The sequence below is a fragment of the Oryx dammah genome, unplaced genomic scaffold, assembly GCF_014754425.2.
Source record: "Oryx dammah isolate SB20612 unplaced genomic scaffold, SCBI_Odam_1.1 HiC_scaffold_2, whole genome shotgun sequence".
Lineage (NCBI taxonomy): Eukaryota > Metazoa > Chordata > Mammalia > Artiodactyla > Bovidae > Oryx > Oryx dammah.
The window spans coordinates 89,592,055-89,605,741 of NW_024070186.1; the positions used below are offsets into that span (position 1 = coordinate 89,592,055).

Here is a 13,687-nt window from a genome sequence, read left to right on the forward strand (position 1 = left end):
CCCCTCCTGGCATGTCCTCGTTCTCTCCTAGTCGTGGTTCAAATCACACTTCCTTCATCCAGGCTGGCCCCGGCCTCCCTTGTTTGTGCCTGCTTCTCTCACCTCTGAACTTCTCTACCACCAGTGTCCACTCCTCTGATTTACCCTTATGTAATGCCACTGTTCTATAGATTATTTTTTCATTGGCTAGATTTTATACCCTGAGAAGTCAGAAACTATGTCCTATATTTTTACATATGCCCTTTCTCAGAACTCATATAATTCTTGTGTGATGGAAAGGAGGAAGAGTTACAATCTCAGAATCCTTTACCAAGATTTGGATGCAGACAAAGACGGTCCAGCATAAAGGAGAGTAGAGACTGGAGAAGCTGGTAATATCCTTTGTGAAAAAGTGAAAGTGTTAGTCGCTCAATCGTGTCCAATTCCTTGCGACCCCATGGACTTGTAGCCTGCCAGGCTCTTCTGTCCGTGGAATTCTTCAGGCAAGAATACTGGAGTGGGTTGCCATTCCCTTCTCCAGGGGATCTTCCCATCTGAGCCACCAGGAAAGCCAATATCCTTTGTAGAACATGCAAACTTGTTAATTTTTTTTAAAGGAATAAAAGGATTATGGGAGCTTTTTCTTATTTTTCCCTTTCCTATTACAATATTGCTATAAATTCATTTGAATTTTTTTTCCTAGCAGCTTCAATTTAGATCTGATTCTGACGTAAAAATAAAATGTATTGGTTTTGTGCTAACCATTTTTTGTTTGGTTTTCAGGTTCTGTTTGTTCCCAGACACTGGTGGCATTATGTGGAATCCATTGATCCTGTCACTGTCAGTCTGAACTCATGGATTGAGCTGGTATTGTCTTTTCCTAACAAATGCTATCTCCTTGCTTTTAAGATACACAGTGCCTGTCTTTATAACTTGATGATTAATTTTAACCAACACTCCTGTGTTACTTTGTTTGCTGTGCTATAGATTATGGATTCTGTGCTCTGTTGGTGGACGGTGAGGTTGGAAGTAGGGTTTTTGTGACACGCTGTTCTCTTTCTTCTCAGGGCACAGTGCGCCCTGAGGTTGGTGCCGGGTCTGCTCCCTTGACTGTTAGGAGAACTGTGTTGGGCCCGGCTGAACCTGCCACACATGTCCCATGGTGCTAGTCCCATCCTACACCATCTGGGCTGGAAATATCTGCTTCTTGGCTCAGAGTCCTCATTACTGCTTGCACAATTCACAGTCCTGACCTACACATCTTCTCAGAGCAGTCTTTCAGTGCTAGGTTTTATCATTTTATTTCTGCCAAAGGCTTTTTCCCTCCAATATGCTATGCTTAATCCTGGCTGCCTGCTCCACTTGAGACAAAAGAATGGCCACCATTATGTTCAAGTCCATCTCCCACCCGAGGCAGTGTTGCATCTGTGCATGCTTTAACCAGAGGCTTTGGTTGCAGCCATGGCTGGTGTCTTTCATTTAGCATACTGTTTTTAAGAGTCATCCATGGAGTAGCGTGTATCAGTACTTCATTCCTTTTTTTTATAGCTAAGAAGTATTGTTTAGACATACCACATTTTGTTTATCCACTAATCAGTGATGGACCTTTGGATTGTGTCTACTTTTGGCTATTATGAATAATGCTACGGCTATCATTTATGTACATGGTTTTGTGTGGATGTATGTTTCCATTTCTTTCGGTATATACCTGGGTGTGGAGTTGCTGGATCATATGGACATCAGCCAGGGCAGGCCAACAGGCTGGAAATTCAGATGAGTTCAAGTTGCAGTCTAGAGTCCAGAATCTGTAAGACAGGCTGGCAGACTATAAACTGGCTTAGGATTTCTGTTGCAGTCTTGAGGCAGAATTTTTTCTTCTCCAAGAAACCTTAAATTTTGCTCTTAAAATCTTCAGCTGATCAGATGAGGTCCACCTACATTATTGAGGATAATCTCCTTTTACTTAAAGTCAGCTGATTATAAGTGTTAATCACACCTATGAAATATCTTCACAGTGACATCTAGAATAGTGTTTGACTAGACAGTTGGTCACCATAGCCTACCCAAGTTGACTCATAAAATTAACCATCTGGTAACTCTAGATTTAATCTTCTGAGGAATTGGCAGAAATTGCTATTTTCCAATGCAGTGTACCATTTACATTCCCCCAACAAAGTATGAAGATTCTGATTTCTCCACATCCTTACGAACATTTGTTATCTGTTTTTTTTATTATAGCCATCCTAGTGAGAAGTGGTATCTCATCTTGAAGATTTGCTTTTTTTTAAATTTAATATTATATTTCTAATATTCATCTGTGTTTCTAATATTCATCTCTGTTGTCACATGTAGCTGGTCATTCATTTTCACTGTGGTATAATAATATCCTCTAGTGTTAATGTACCACAGTTTATTGATTCATTTTTCTGTTGATGGATAATTGGGTTGCTTTTAGCTTTTAGCTTTTATAAATAGAATATTCTTGTATACATGTGCAAGAGTTTCTCCAGAGAATGTGTATATATCTAGAAGTGGAATTGCCATCTGTAGGGTATACAATACTCAAGTTTATAAGATAATGCCTGCATGTTTTCCAAATGTCTGTCAGCATACATTCCCACCAATGTATAAGATTTCTGTCAATTGACATTTCTCCATTGTTTGGAATTATCAGACCCTCTTTTGCCAGTTTCATGGATTTCTTGATTTGCATTTCCCTGATTATTAATGAGGCTAAGCTTATTTTCATGTGTTTATTACTCATATAATTGTTCTTTTTTTGACATGTTTGTCTTCGTGGGTTTTGCTCATTTAAAAAAAAAAAGGTCATTTGTCTTACTGATGTGTGCAGATTCTTTATGTATTTTGCAATCAGTTATATATGTTACAGATATCTGGCTTCTTTATTTCCTTTATGGTGTCTTTTGATGAACAAATGTTACTAATTTTAACATAGTTTATCATGATTGCCATAGTTTATACTTATTGTGTCTTAAGATACAATAGATAGATAGATACTTGGCCTTAAGATAGATATTTAGCCTTCTCCTCTTGTGGCCAAGAATGTTTGCTGTTGTTGTTCAGTCACCAAGTCGTGTCTGACTCTTCACAACCCCATGGACTATAGCACGCCAGGCTTCCCTGTCCCTCACCATCTCCTGGAGATTGCCCAGTTTTTTGTCCATTGCATCGGCAATGCCATCCAACCAAGAATGTTTATTAAAATTTTTTTCCCATTCCTCAAAAAATTAGCTTGTCAAAATAATCCTCTATTGGGAGTATTCATTTTTATGGGATACTTTTAAGAAGAAACTTTAAACATGTCAGAGACTGGAAAATGCTGAAGAAAATATCACAGGTGATTCATACTTAAGGCCTCTGTCTTATAGACAGGACCCGTACTTAAATTTAGTTGGTGAAATATTCTGCAACTCTTTCTAGGTGGCAGAAGAGAGTTAATACAGAAAAATCGTGGTCTGCCAACAGCATATTCATTCCTTTAGTAACAAAGCTTATGTTGATGAAAGAACAAAACACACAACTAAGAGACTCTCCTCTGTTTCAAGCAGTGAGACCCAGGGACAAATGAAAACCTATGTCTTCTTTTTTTAACCTTGACTTAGGAAGAGGACCACCAAGCCCGGGTAGAAGAGGCAATCACCCGCATGCTTGTATGTGCCCTGAAAACTGCAGAGAATCCACACAATACCAGAGCTTGGTTAAACCCAACTGAGGTAGGTCTCTTCCACTTTTCATCATGGCAGTTACTATCCTGTGATAAACCAACTCTGACAAGAACGCTTGTTTTCCAATTTATGTAAGTATGTATAACCATTTTAAAGAGTTTTTCTTTTTCCCTAGCTTGAGGAAACATCCCATGAAGCCAACTGTCACTACTTAAATGGGGCCATCTCTGCTTTTTTAAATCATCATGGAACATCTGAAGTAGTAGAAACCCAAGCACTGAGAACCAACAGAGAGTACATGATAAGGGAGGAGTTAAATGTGCACAGCCATGTGGGGGTAGAACAAGCTGGTAGCCACACCTTAAGCTCAGAAACAGTGAAACAGGAGGCAGCAAGTCCTTTTGGTCTTGATCTGGTACCTGTCACACCAGGTTCACAAGAACCATCTTCAGAAAGAGGAAGCATATTTGAAAATGATGGTGAAGACTTTGTCGGCAAAAATGGAAAATCCTTTGGAAAACTGCCTAATACCAAGAGGCAACGAATGATGAGTGAGAGTGAGAATGCAGTTCTGGAACAGATTGCCTCAGATAGGACTGTGGCCCTTTCCCAAACATTCGTTTCTACAGATGACTTGCTGGACTGCTTGGTGAATCCACAGGTAACCAGGATAGTGGCACAACTTCTGATTCAAGGAAGAAGTATGTGATTCTGATAGAAAATGATTTTTTAAATACTGTTTTAAGAATATCTGTAAAATAATGTAGTTTTTAAATAAAAGATGAACCAGCAAAAGTTCCCTTTGCACATGCTTAAAATGTACTTTTCTCACCTAATTGAATTTTAGTCTCTTGCCACCTTCTGGCATACACGTTGCTCTTTGGACAGCCTGGCTCTTTGTTATTTGTATGCCTCTGTCCTCAGTGCCTTTGCCTTGCCTCTCCCATCTCATACCTTCAGCCTGTCTCAAATGTAAGTAAGCTCCTGGTGTTCTCAACAGGAAGTAGTCTCTGCATCAGCCTCAAGCAGGGGTCAGTCTGCTGCTTGTTTTTGTAAATAAAGTTGTATTGAAACACGGCCATACCATTCGTTTACATATTGTCTGTGGTTGCTTTAGGGTTACAGTGGCAGAGTTGAGTCGTTACAAAGGCAGTATGACTTACAAAGCTGGAAATATTCACTGGAACTCCTTATAGAAGAAGTTTGCTAACTTTTTAATAGATCAAAGGCATCCACTGGGAGAATAATATCTTTTGTTATTTTTGGCAGGGGGAGGGATTGCAGTTGCTCATTTCAATAGGTATTTTTGACTCTATGTAGTAAGGTGATGTGGGACAATTTGTGATTGTACTAAGTTGCCAACCTCTTAATTCAAATGCAGGGTGAATTCTCGCCTTGACCTGAAGTGACCACACTTTTCATGTGTGTAGGATTCTCACTGGTTAACCGCTGTGCTCCAGAGTAGAGTACCCATCAGGAGAAAAGTAGGTGGGGGCGTCTTTGTGGAAGGAGCTGGGACAACTAAGGACAACAGCCCTGCAATAAAAATAACCAAATGCTGCTGACTCCTGAAACTAACAAAAAGCATTGTTTCGTCAACTTCATCCCACTCTCATTACATTTGCAAGATGTAGGGATAATTATTACTATTCAAGTAAGAATTTAAAAAACTGAGATTGATCTCAGTAACCATTCATAAAAAACACATAGAAAAGATACACAAAGTCACCTTTTAAGAAGATTGACTATTGGTCTCATCCTTCTCACTTTTCAAACTGAGGGTATCAATAAATCCCAAGAGAATGCTGGCTTTCTGGAAGAAAGGAGGAAGGGAGGTGAACATGCCCAAGAAAAGAATGGTCTGAAAAAAGACCCTTCTGTAGGGTCTTTGGCCCTTTTTTTTTATATATACATGTTTCAATGCTATTCTCTCAAATCATCCCACCCTCGCCTTCTCCCAGAGTCCAAAAGACTGTTTATACATCTGTGTCTCTTTTGCTGTCTTGCATATAGGGTCATCATTGCCATCTTTCTAAATTCCATATATATATTTGTTAATATACTGCATTGGTATTTTTCTTTCTGACTTACTTCACTCTGTATAACAGGCTCCAGTTTCATCCACCTCATTAGAACTAATTCAAATGTATTCTTTTTAATGGCTGAGTAATACTCCATTGTGTATATGTACCACAGCTTTCTTATCCATTCATCTGCGAATGGACATCTAGGTTGCTTCCATGTCCTGGCTATTATAAACAGTGCTGCGATGAACATTGGGGTGCACGTGTCTCTTTCAATTCTGGTCTCCTCGGTGTGTATGCCCAGCAGTGGGATTGCTGGGTCATAAGGCAGTTCTATTTCCAGTTTTTTAAGGAATCTCCACACTGTTCTCCATAGTGGCTGTACTAGTTTGCATTCCCACCAACAGTGTAAGAAGGTTCCCTTATCTCCACACCCTCTCCAGCATTTATTGCTTGTAGACTTTTGGGTCGCAGCCATTCTGACTGGCATGAAATGGTACTTCATTGTGGTTTTGATTTGCATTTCTCTGATAATGAGTGATGTTGAGCATCTTTTCATGTGTTTGTTAGCCAACTGTATGTCTTCTTTGGAGAAATGTCTGTTCAGTTCTTTGGCCCACTTTTTGATTGGGTCGTTTATTTTTCTGGAATTGAGCTGCAGGAGCTGCTTGTATATTTTTGAGATTCTTTGTCAGTTGCTTCATTTGCTATTATTTTCTCCCATTCTGAAGGCTGTCTTTTCACCTTGCTTATAGTTTTCTTCATTGTGCAGAAGCTTTTAATTTTAATTAGGTCCCATTTGTTTATTTTTGCTTTTATTTCCATTACTCTGGGAGGTGGGTCATAGAGGATCCTGGTGTGATTTATGTCGGAGAGTGTTTTGCCTATGTTTTCCTCTAGGAGTTTTATAGTTTCTGGTCTTCCATTTAGATCTTTAATCCATTTTGAGTTTATTTTTGTGTATGGTGTTAGAAAGTGTTCTAATTTCATTCTTTTACAAGTGGTTGACCAGTTTTCCCAGCACCACTTGTTAAAGAGATTGTCTTTTCTCCATTGTATATTCTTGTCTCGTTTGTCAAAGATAAGGTGTCCATAGGTGTGTGAATTTATCTCTGGGTTTTCTATTTTGTTCCATTGATCTATATTTCTGTCTTTGTTCCAGTACTATACTGTCTTAATGACTGTAGCTTTGTAGTAGAGCCTGAAGTCAGGCAGGTTGATTCCTCCAGGTCCACCTGGAGGATGCACTCACCACTATCTCACACTGTATGTTTACCTAACTATTTGATTGTTGTCTATCTTCCTACAACTAGAATGTCACTGCATGAGAGCTTGGTTTTGATTATTGTGTATTTGCAGAGCCTTGATCAGTGCCCAGCATATGGTAGGTGCTCCTTAAATATTTGAGTAGATTTTTTTAAAAGGAGGCTTTCCTGGTGGCTCAGACAGTGAAGAATTTGCCTGCAGTGTGGGGAGACTTGGGATTGATCCCTGGGTTGGAAAGATCCCCTGGAGAAGGGAATGGCAACCCACTCCAGTATCCTTGCCTGGAGAATCCCATGGACAGAAAAGCCTGGTGGGCTATATATAGTACATGGGGTCACAGAGAGTCAGACACGACCGAGCGACTAATAACTTTAAAAAGGAGACCTCCATCAAAATCACTGGGGCAGAGGATGTGTGGCTAAGTATAAGATGTCTGTTTTCTGTAGCACTCCATGCATGCTCATTCACTCAGTCATGTCCAGCTATACTGGAGTGGGCTGCCATTCCCTTCTCCAGGGGGTCTTCCCAACCCAGGGACCAAACCCATGTCTCCTTGGTCTCCCACATTGGCAGGTGGATTCTTTACCACTAAGCCGCCTGGGAAGCCCCAGCTATAGTAGATATATCCCTATTGCAGAAAGAGACATGTCTTTGTCTTCTGATACATTTTTTTCACACCTCCCTACACTGAGAGCTCCCCCACACCCTCCTTCACTCAGAATTCCCTCACCCCTCCCCTCATGGGCTTCCCAGGTGGTTCAGTGATAATCCATCTGCCGGTGCAGGAGATGCAAGAGACCCAAGTTCACCTTCTGGGTTGGGAAGATCCCCTGGAATAGGAAATGGCAACCCATTCCAGTATTCCTGCCTGGAGAACTCCATGGACAGAGGAACCTGGCGGGCTATAGTTCATGGAGTTTCAGAGAATCAACACAACGGAGCATGCATGCACCCCTCCCCCAGAATTCCCACATATCCTTCTTCACGGAGATTTCCCTCACCCCCTCCCTCCCAAATATTTCACTGTCTTTGCTACTTCTTTGAGCATTGCTTTTCAAGTTGTAGATTGTGACCCATTATTGTTCAGTCACTAAGTCATGTCTGACCATTTGTGACTCCATGGATGACCCATTCAGTTCAGTTCAGTTCAGTCGCTCAGTCGTGTCCAACTCTTTGCGACCCGATGAATCGCAGCACGCCAGGCCTCCCTATCCATCACCAACTCCCAGAGTTCACTCAGACTTACATCCATTGAGTCAGTGATGCCATCCAGCCATCTCATCCTCTGTCGTCCCCTTCTCCTCCTGCCCCCAATCCCTCCCAGCATCAGAGTCTTTTCCAGTGAGTCAACTCTTTGCATGAGGTGGCCAAAGTACTGGAGTTTCAGCTTCAGCGTCATTCAGCGAGTCATAAAATCAATTTGGTGGGTGAGGCCAGGATTTTTTTTAATGAAAGAGTACATAATTTCAGTGAATTCGGTAGTAAATGTATTTTTTGAAACTGTCCAGGAAGCATTTTTTTCAGGGTAAGTATATTTCATAATATTTTCAGTTACATCTGTATGTGTACTAGGCCTGACATAAAATGTACTTCTTAGTGTAGGTTGGGGTTGGAAAAGTTTGAAAGCTGTTCTGAGTCAATGTACTGAATTCTGTTAAAGGTCTGGCATGCAGAGGCCTGGGGAGAGAGTTAAGACATTGATGTGAATGGATTCTAAATGTAAATGGGTGTTGGGAGATAATATCGTAATTTTATAGAGATAGAGATTATGACACAGAGATCCTGACTATCTGCAAATGGAGATTATAAGAGGGAGAAAAGATAATGAAAGAGAGGGGTTGTCAGTCACCAAGTAGGGGTCCATTTCATCCTGTATTTCTCAGATAAGCATGCCCAAATGAGTGAAATCAATTTTAAATACTTTGACCGATTCTCCAGGCAGGAATACTGAAGTGGGTTGCCATGCCCTTCTCCAGGGGATCTTCCCAACCCAGAGATCGAAACTGTATCTTTTTCATCACCTGCATTGGCAGGTGGGTTCTTTACCACTAGTGCCACCTGGGAAGCCCCATCCAGAGATTAGGGGGATTGACATTGTTACACCTAAAGTTACAGTATCCAGGTATTAGCAGGGTGACCTATCTGGTAGGCACAATGGCTAACGCCCCTGAGCTTTTAAGGTCTACAAAAATGTTTTAGTTTCTTAAAAAAAAAAAAAGAAAATCCAACTTTGATATATTCATGGTTATACCAATGCAGTAGCAACTTCATGGAGTAAGGGGCCCACAAAGGTAAAGGTGCTTAAGACCCATGAAAGTCCTAAACAGCTCTGATTATGAGGGATATCAGAATCATTTGAGGGGCTTACTGAGGATGCAGCTATCTGGGTACCATTCTAGAGCCATAGAATCTGACTCCTTTGGGATGGGCCAGAATTTGCATTCTCAGCAAGCACCTCAGGTGCTTCAAATAGCAAAAACATTTAAGAATCTCTGGCCCTGGAGTAGACCATCAAGACCTAACACAGGCTCAAAGTGGGCTTGTATTAGCAGGGGCTACTGCTAAATAGCTCCTTACTAAAAGATTAGCTCTCTTTACTAAATAGCTCCAGAATTTAGCTACTGCTAAATACTGAAGGGCAAATGTGCCCTTCAGATTTGCTGAGCTAAAGCTGTACTGCACACTTCCTGTAACTTTCAGTTGAATGTTATTAATACTCTGAGGATCTCTTGATGCTGTCATGTTTAATTGTGGTCTTTTATCAGCAGTGGCCTGTGTTTATAATCAGGCTCTCCCGTATTTGCCCTTAAGGATAAAGATGTTTAATCACCAAATAACATCTTCCAAGTATTTTATTCAAAAAGAAAGAAAGAATATTTATTGTAAAAATATTTTATTGAAGTATAGTTGATGTACAATATTATTTGTTACATATATACTGTAGAGTGGTTCAGTTTTCAAAAGTTATACCCCATATATAGTTATTATAAAATACTGGCCATGCCCCATTTGTTGTATAATGCATTCCTTAGATTGAGGGTAACTGTGACATTTCTGGGCTACATCACTGTCACACTTGGTGCAGTACACCCTGATATTCAGCCTTGCCTAAGTTAACCAAACCACTGGAGAACAAGTAAGAGAGCAGACCTCTTCATTTTATTTCTTATATTCACTGCCAAGCCCAAGTTCAGATGCCATTGACTAAGAAGCCACTCCTAAGCAATAAGGAGTCTTTGCCAATCCACTTAAAAAACAGCAACAGCAAGAAAAGTTTCAAGATGTCTGTTTAATGAAGCGGCCACTATGGCCCCTCAACCTCCTCTACTTGAAGCGCAGGTGTTGCTCCCTGAGGCCAAGAAAGAGTGCCCTTATCCTCTTGGTGACCCCTGCCATCCAAATTCACCATCTGTCCTGGCTCCCCATGGATATAGCTCTGGCCTCTTGGCCTTCAGAACTTCAAAATGAAGAGCCTCTACAGTGAAAACCAAAGCCAGAAAGGTCAAGGCCATGGAAATATGAGGATAACACACACATTGTCTGAGATGTTCCTGAGTCAGTAACATTAACCTAGAGGCCATGTTCTACAGTAGAAAGATCAAGAGGCTTGATGACAGAGACCCAGATTCAGTCGCTGGCTCTCAGGCCTATTATGCAGGGGACCTCAGGAAAGGAAGCTTCTTATGCTCTAAGCATCAGTTTCTTCAACTTTTTTTTTTTAATTTAAATTTATTTATTTTAATTGGAGGCTAATTACTTTACAATATTGTATTGGTTTTGCCATACATCAACATGAATCTGCCACGGGTGTACACGTGTTCCATCCTGAACCCCCCTCCCTCCTCCCTCCCCGTACCATCCCTCTGGGTCATCCCAGTGCACCAGCCCCAAGCATCCTGTATCATGCATCGAACCTGGACTGGCGATTCATTTCTTATATGATATACATGTTTCAATGCCATTCTCCCAAATCATCCCACCCTCTCCCTCTCCCACAGAGTCCGAAAGACTGTTCTATACAGTCTCTTTTGCTGTCTTGCATACAGGGTTATTGTTACCATCTTTCTAAATTCCATATATATGTGTTAGTATACAGTATTGGTGTTTTTCTTTCTGCTTAACTTCACTCTGTATAATAGGCTCCAGTTTCATCCACCTCACTAGAACCAATTCAAATGTATTTTTTTTAATGGCTGAGTAATACTCCATTGTGTATATGTACCACAGCTTTCTTATCCATTCATCTGCTGATGGACATCTAGAATTGCTTCCATGTCCTGGCTATTGTAAATAGTGCTGTGATGAACACTGGGGTACACGTGTCTCTTTCAATTCTGGTTTCCTCGGTGTGTATGCCCAGCAGTGGGATTGCTGGGTCATAAGGCAGTTCAATTTCCAGATTTTAAGGAATCTGCACATTGTTCTCCATAGTGGCTGTACTAGTTTGCATTCCCACCAGCAGTGTAAGAGGGTTGGTTCCCTTTTCTCCACTGCTGAGAGCCAGCACGGGAGATCCCACCCATGACAAGGTCATGTGGAAGAGAACTGTTAAGCAAGGCTTCAGGACTCGAGGGGCTCCCTAGACCTGCTCGAGCATCTGCCCCCAAAACCAGAATCTGTCTGTCTTACTATTTTGTGCCTTTCACCAACTCTCCTGACATACAGGGGGTTATCCCCGACCATCTTTCTCTGGAGAAAATCAACTTAGGGCTCTAGCTAATAAGTCTCCTGGACATGAGAGGAATATTTCAAATCAAACCCCCTCTGTTAACATTTTAGCTTGCTTGGCAGGTTTATCCAGACTCTTGCAGCTACACATATGATTATTTACAGCCTCCCAACTGTGAGAGGCACGGGAAGCCTAAAACATAGAGCCTTTCAAAGAGTTAAAAACTATTAGAGTAGTGCTGGTGTAAGATTTCATTATTGGGCCAGTGCTTGTTGCTAAGTTCCCATATCTCTTATCCACTGTGCACCTGGGAGTGCATTAGTTAACATAGTTGGAATGTAAGAAAAACAAGTGTAACCTTGGAATTAACCACATCAGACCTTTGAGCTAATTGGTTCTTTGTTGTAACTCATTGCACCTTTGCTCTGTGAGAAATGTAACTCTGTTTACCATTTTCTGAGGCTGACATAGATTAGAAATATAAAGAAAAAACATTTCAAGGGAAAATAAGTTTTCTGGTTGTGCAGCCTTTATCAAAAGAGGTTCATAAAATGTTCACAGGCCTCCAAGGCCAGAAGATAATGTACACAATATTGTTTATGGGAAAGGTATGCAGAAAAAATCCTGGTTTTGATAAAGACAAAACAGATGTAATGTTTGGGCTGACTCTGTATGACTTTACATCTTTCATTTCCCTCTATGTACAAGACAAGGTATAAAAGCTTCCCTGACAAAAAAAGGGACAGACCAGGATCAGTTCCACGAAAGCCTGGTTCCCCATTTTTTTTTTTTCTTTCTTTCTCTCCTCTATTTTCTTACCTACAACATTCTTTCTTTATCTCTCTCTAAATCATTTTCTTCACCAACGCCATTTCTCCTGAGGGTTTCCCTGGATCCCGCGGGGGCTGAACCCTGGCACTTCACACCCTCTCCAGCATTTATTGCTTGTAGACTTTTGGATAGCGGCCATTCTGACTGGCGTGAAATGGTACCTCATTGTGGTTTTGATTTGCATTTCTCTGATAATGAGTGATGTTGTTCCTCAACTTTAAAATGGGGATATAATTCTTAAAAAAGTGTTGGGGGAATAAAATAAACACTGTATGAAAGCACCTATTATACTATGTGGTACAATTTAGGCACTCAAATAATGTTTGAATCTGAAATTTACTTAGGGAAGTTATAAAAGAAACTTTCATTACTATCCAATAGATAGGGAGTTAGCAAATTAGTAAAATGACTGCTTAATTCCTTCGGTTTATTTATACCCAAGGCTTTAAAATCATCAAAAGCTAGGCTGCCAAGGGAAATAAGCTATTTAACACACTTAGATTCATTTAATATAAGGGTTTCATGCTGAAGACACAGCAGGCATTATCCCCTTTTTTCTCTGCTAGGCAGAACTAAGACCACAAATAGAAGTTACAGGAAGGCAGATGTGGGTTCATCATGAAAAAGGACCAGTTGGAGACAGGGCTGCTATACTGCACAACTCCATGGGACATGATTCACCTAGTCCCCAAGCTAGACCCCAGCCCCTGGCCTGTGCAGGGCAGGGCAACACTGCAGTCCCAGAGCCCTGACCAGAGCAAAGCCATGTATCCCAGCTGATTTGAGAAGAATACAGTTCCCTGTGATGGAATCTCTTCAGTTTGCAGCAAAGTGACAATAAGTCAAGGGTGTTGAAGAGATGGTTCCCGTTGCTCAGGAGTCTGACTGGGACGTCTTCATTCTTAGTTTATGAAACACGTGTAGAGCGTCCATTGTACATTAGGCATAGACCTCAGCCCAGGGATATAAAAAACTAGACATGATTCCTGCACCCAGGGAAGAAGCAGCCCCACCCACTTAGTTATACTGTGCTCCCCACAGTAGTATGGGGTGTAATACTGTGCTCCCCACAGCAGGATGGGGTCCTGACATGTCTGCAAGTGGCAGCTGAAACTGCGTCACCATGCCCGCTGCCTTTAAGATTAATGTTATTCTCTCCTTCCTGGAAGGAAATGACACACCTGTACTTCTACAGATTTGATATCATGATTAAGGACACACAGTGCTAACAG

General features: G+C 41.1%; 1 protein-coding gene across 5 annotated transcripts in view; it reads left to right on the top strand.

Annotated features, from left to right (window-relative positions):
• Positions 1-4,746, top strand: part of HSPBAP1 (HSPB1 associated protein 1) — a 56,044-nt gene extending 51,298 nt beyond the window's left edge. For 2 of the 5 annotated variants that reach the window (XM_040250413.1, XM_040250417.1), the window contains 3 exons: positions 763-846; positions 3,603-3,713; positions 3,841-4,746. In XM_040250413.1, coding sequence (XP_040106347.1) covers positions 763-846; positions 3,603-3,713; positions 3,841-4,374 — 729 coding nt within the window. In that variant the 3' untranslated portion in view covers positions 4,375-4,746. The remainder of the gene's footprint in view (positions 1-762; positions 847-3,602; positions 3,714-3,840) is intronic. The other 3 variants (XM_040250425.1, XM_040250414.1, XM_040250415.1) reach the window with 3 other exon arrangements.
• Positions 4,747-13,687: the final 8,941 nt, after the last annotated feature.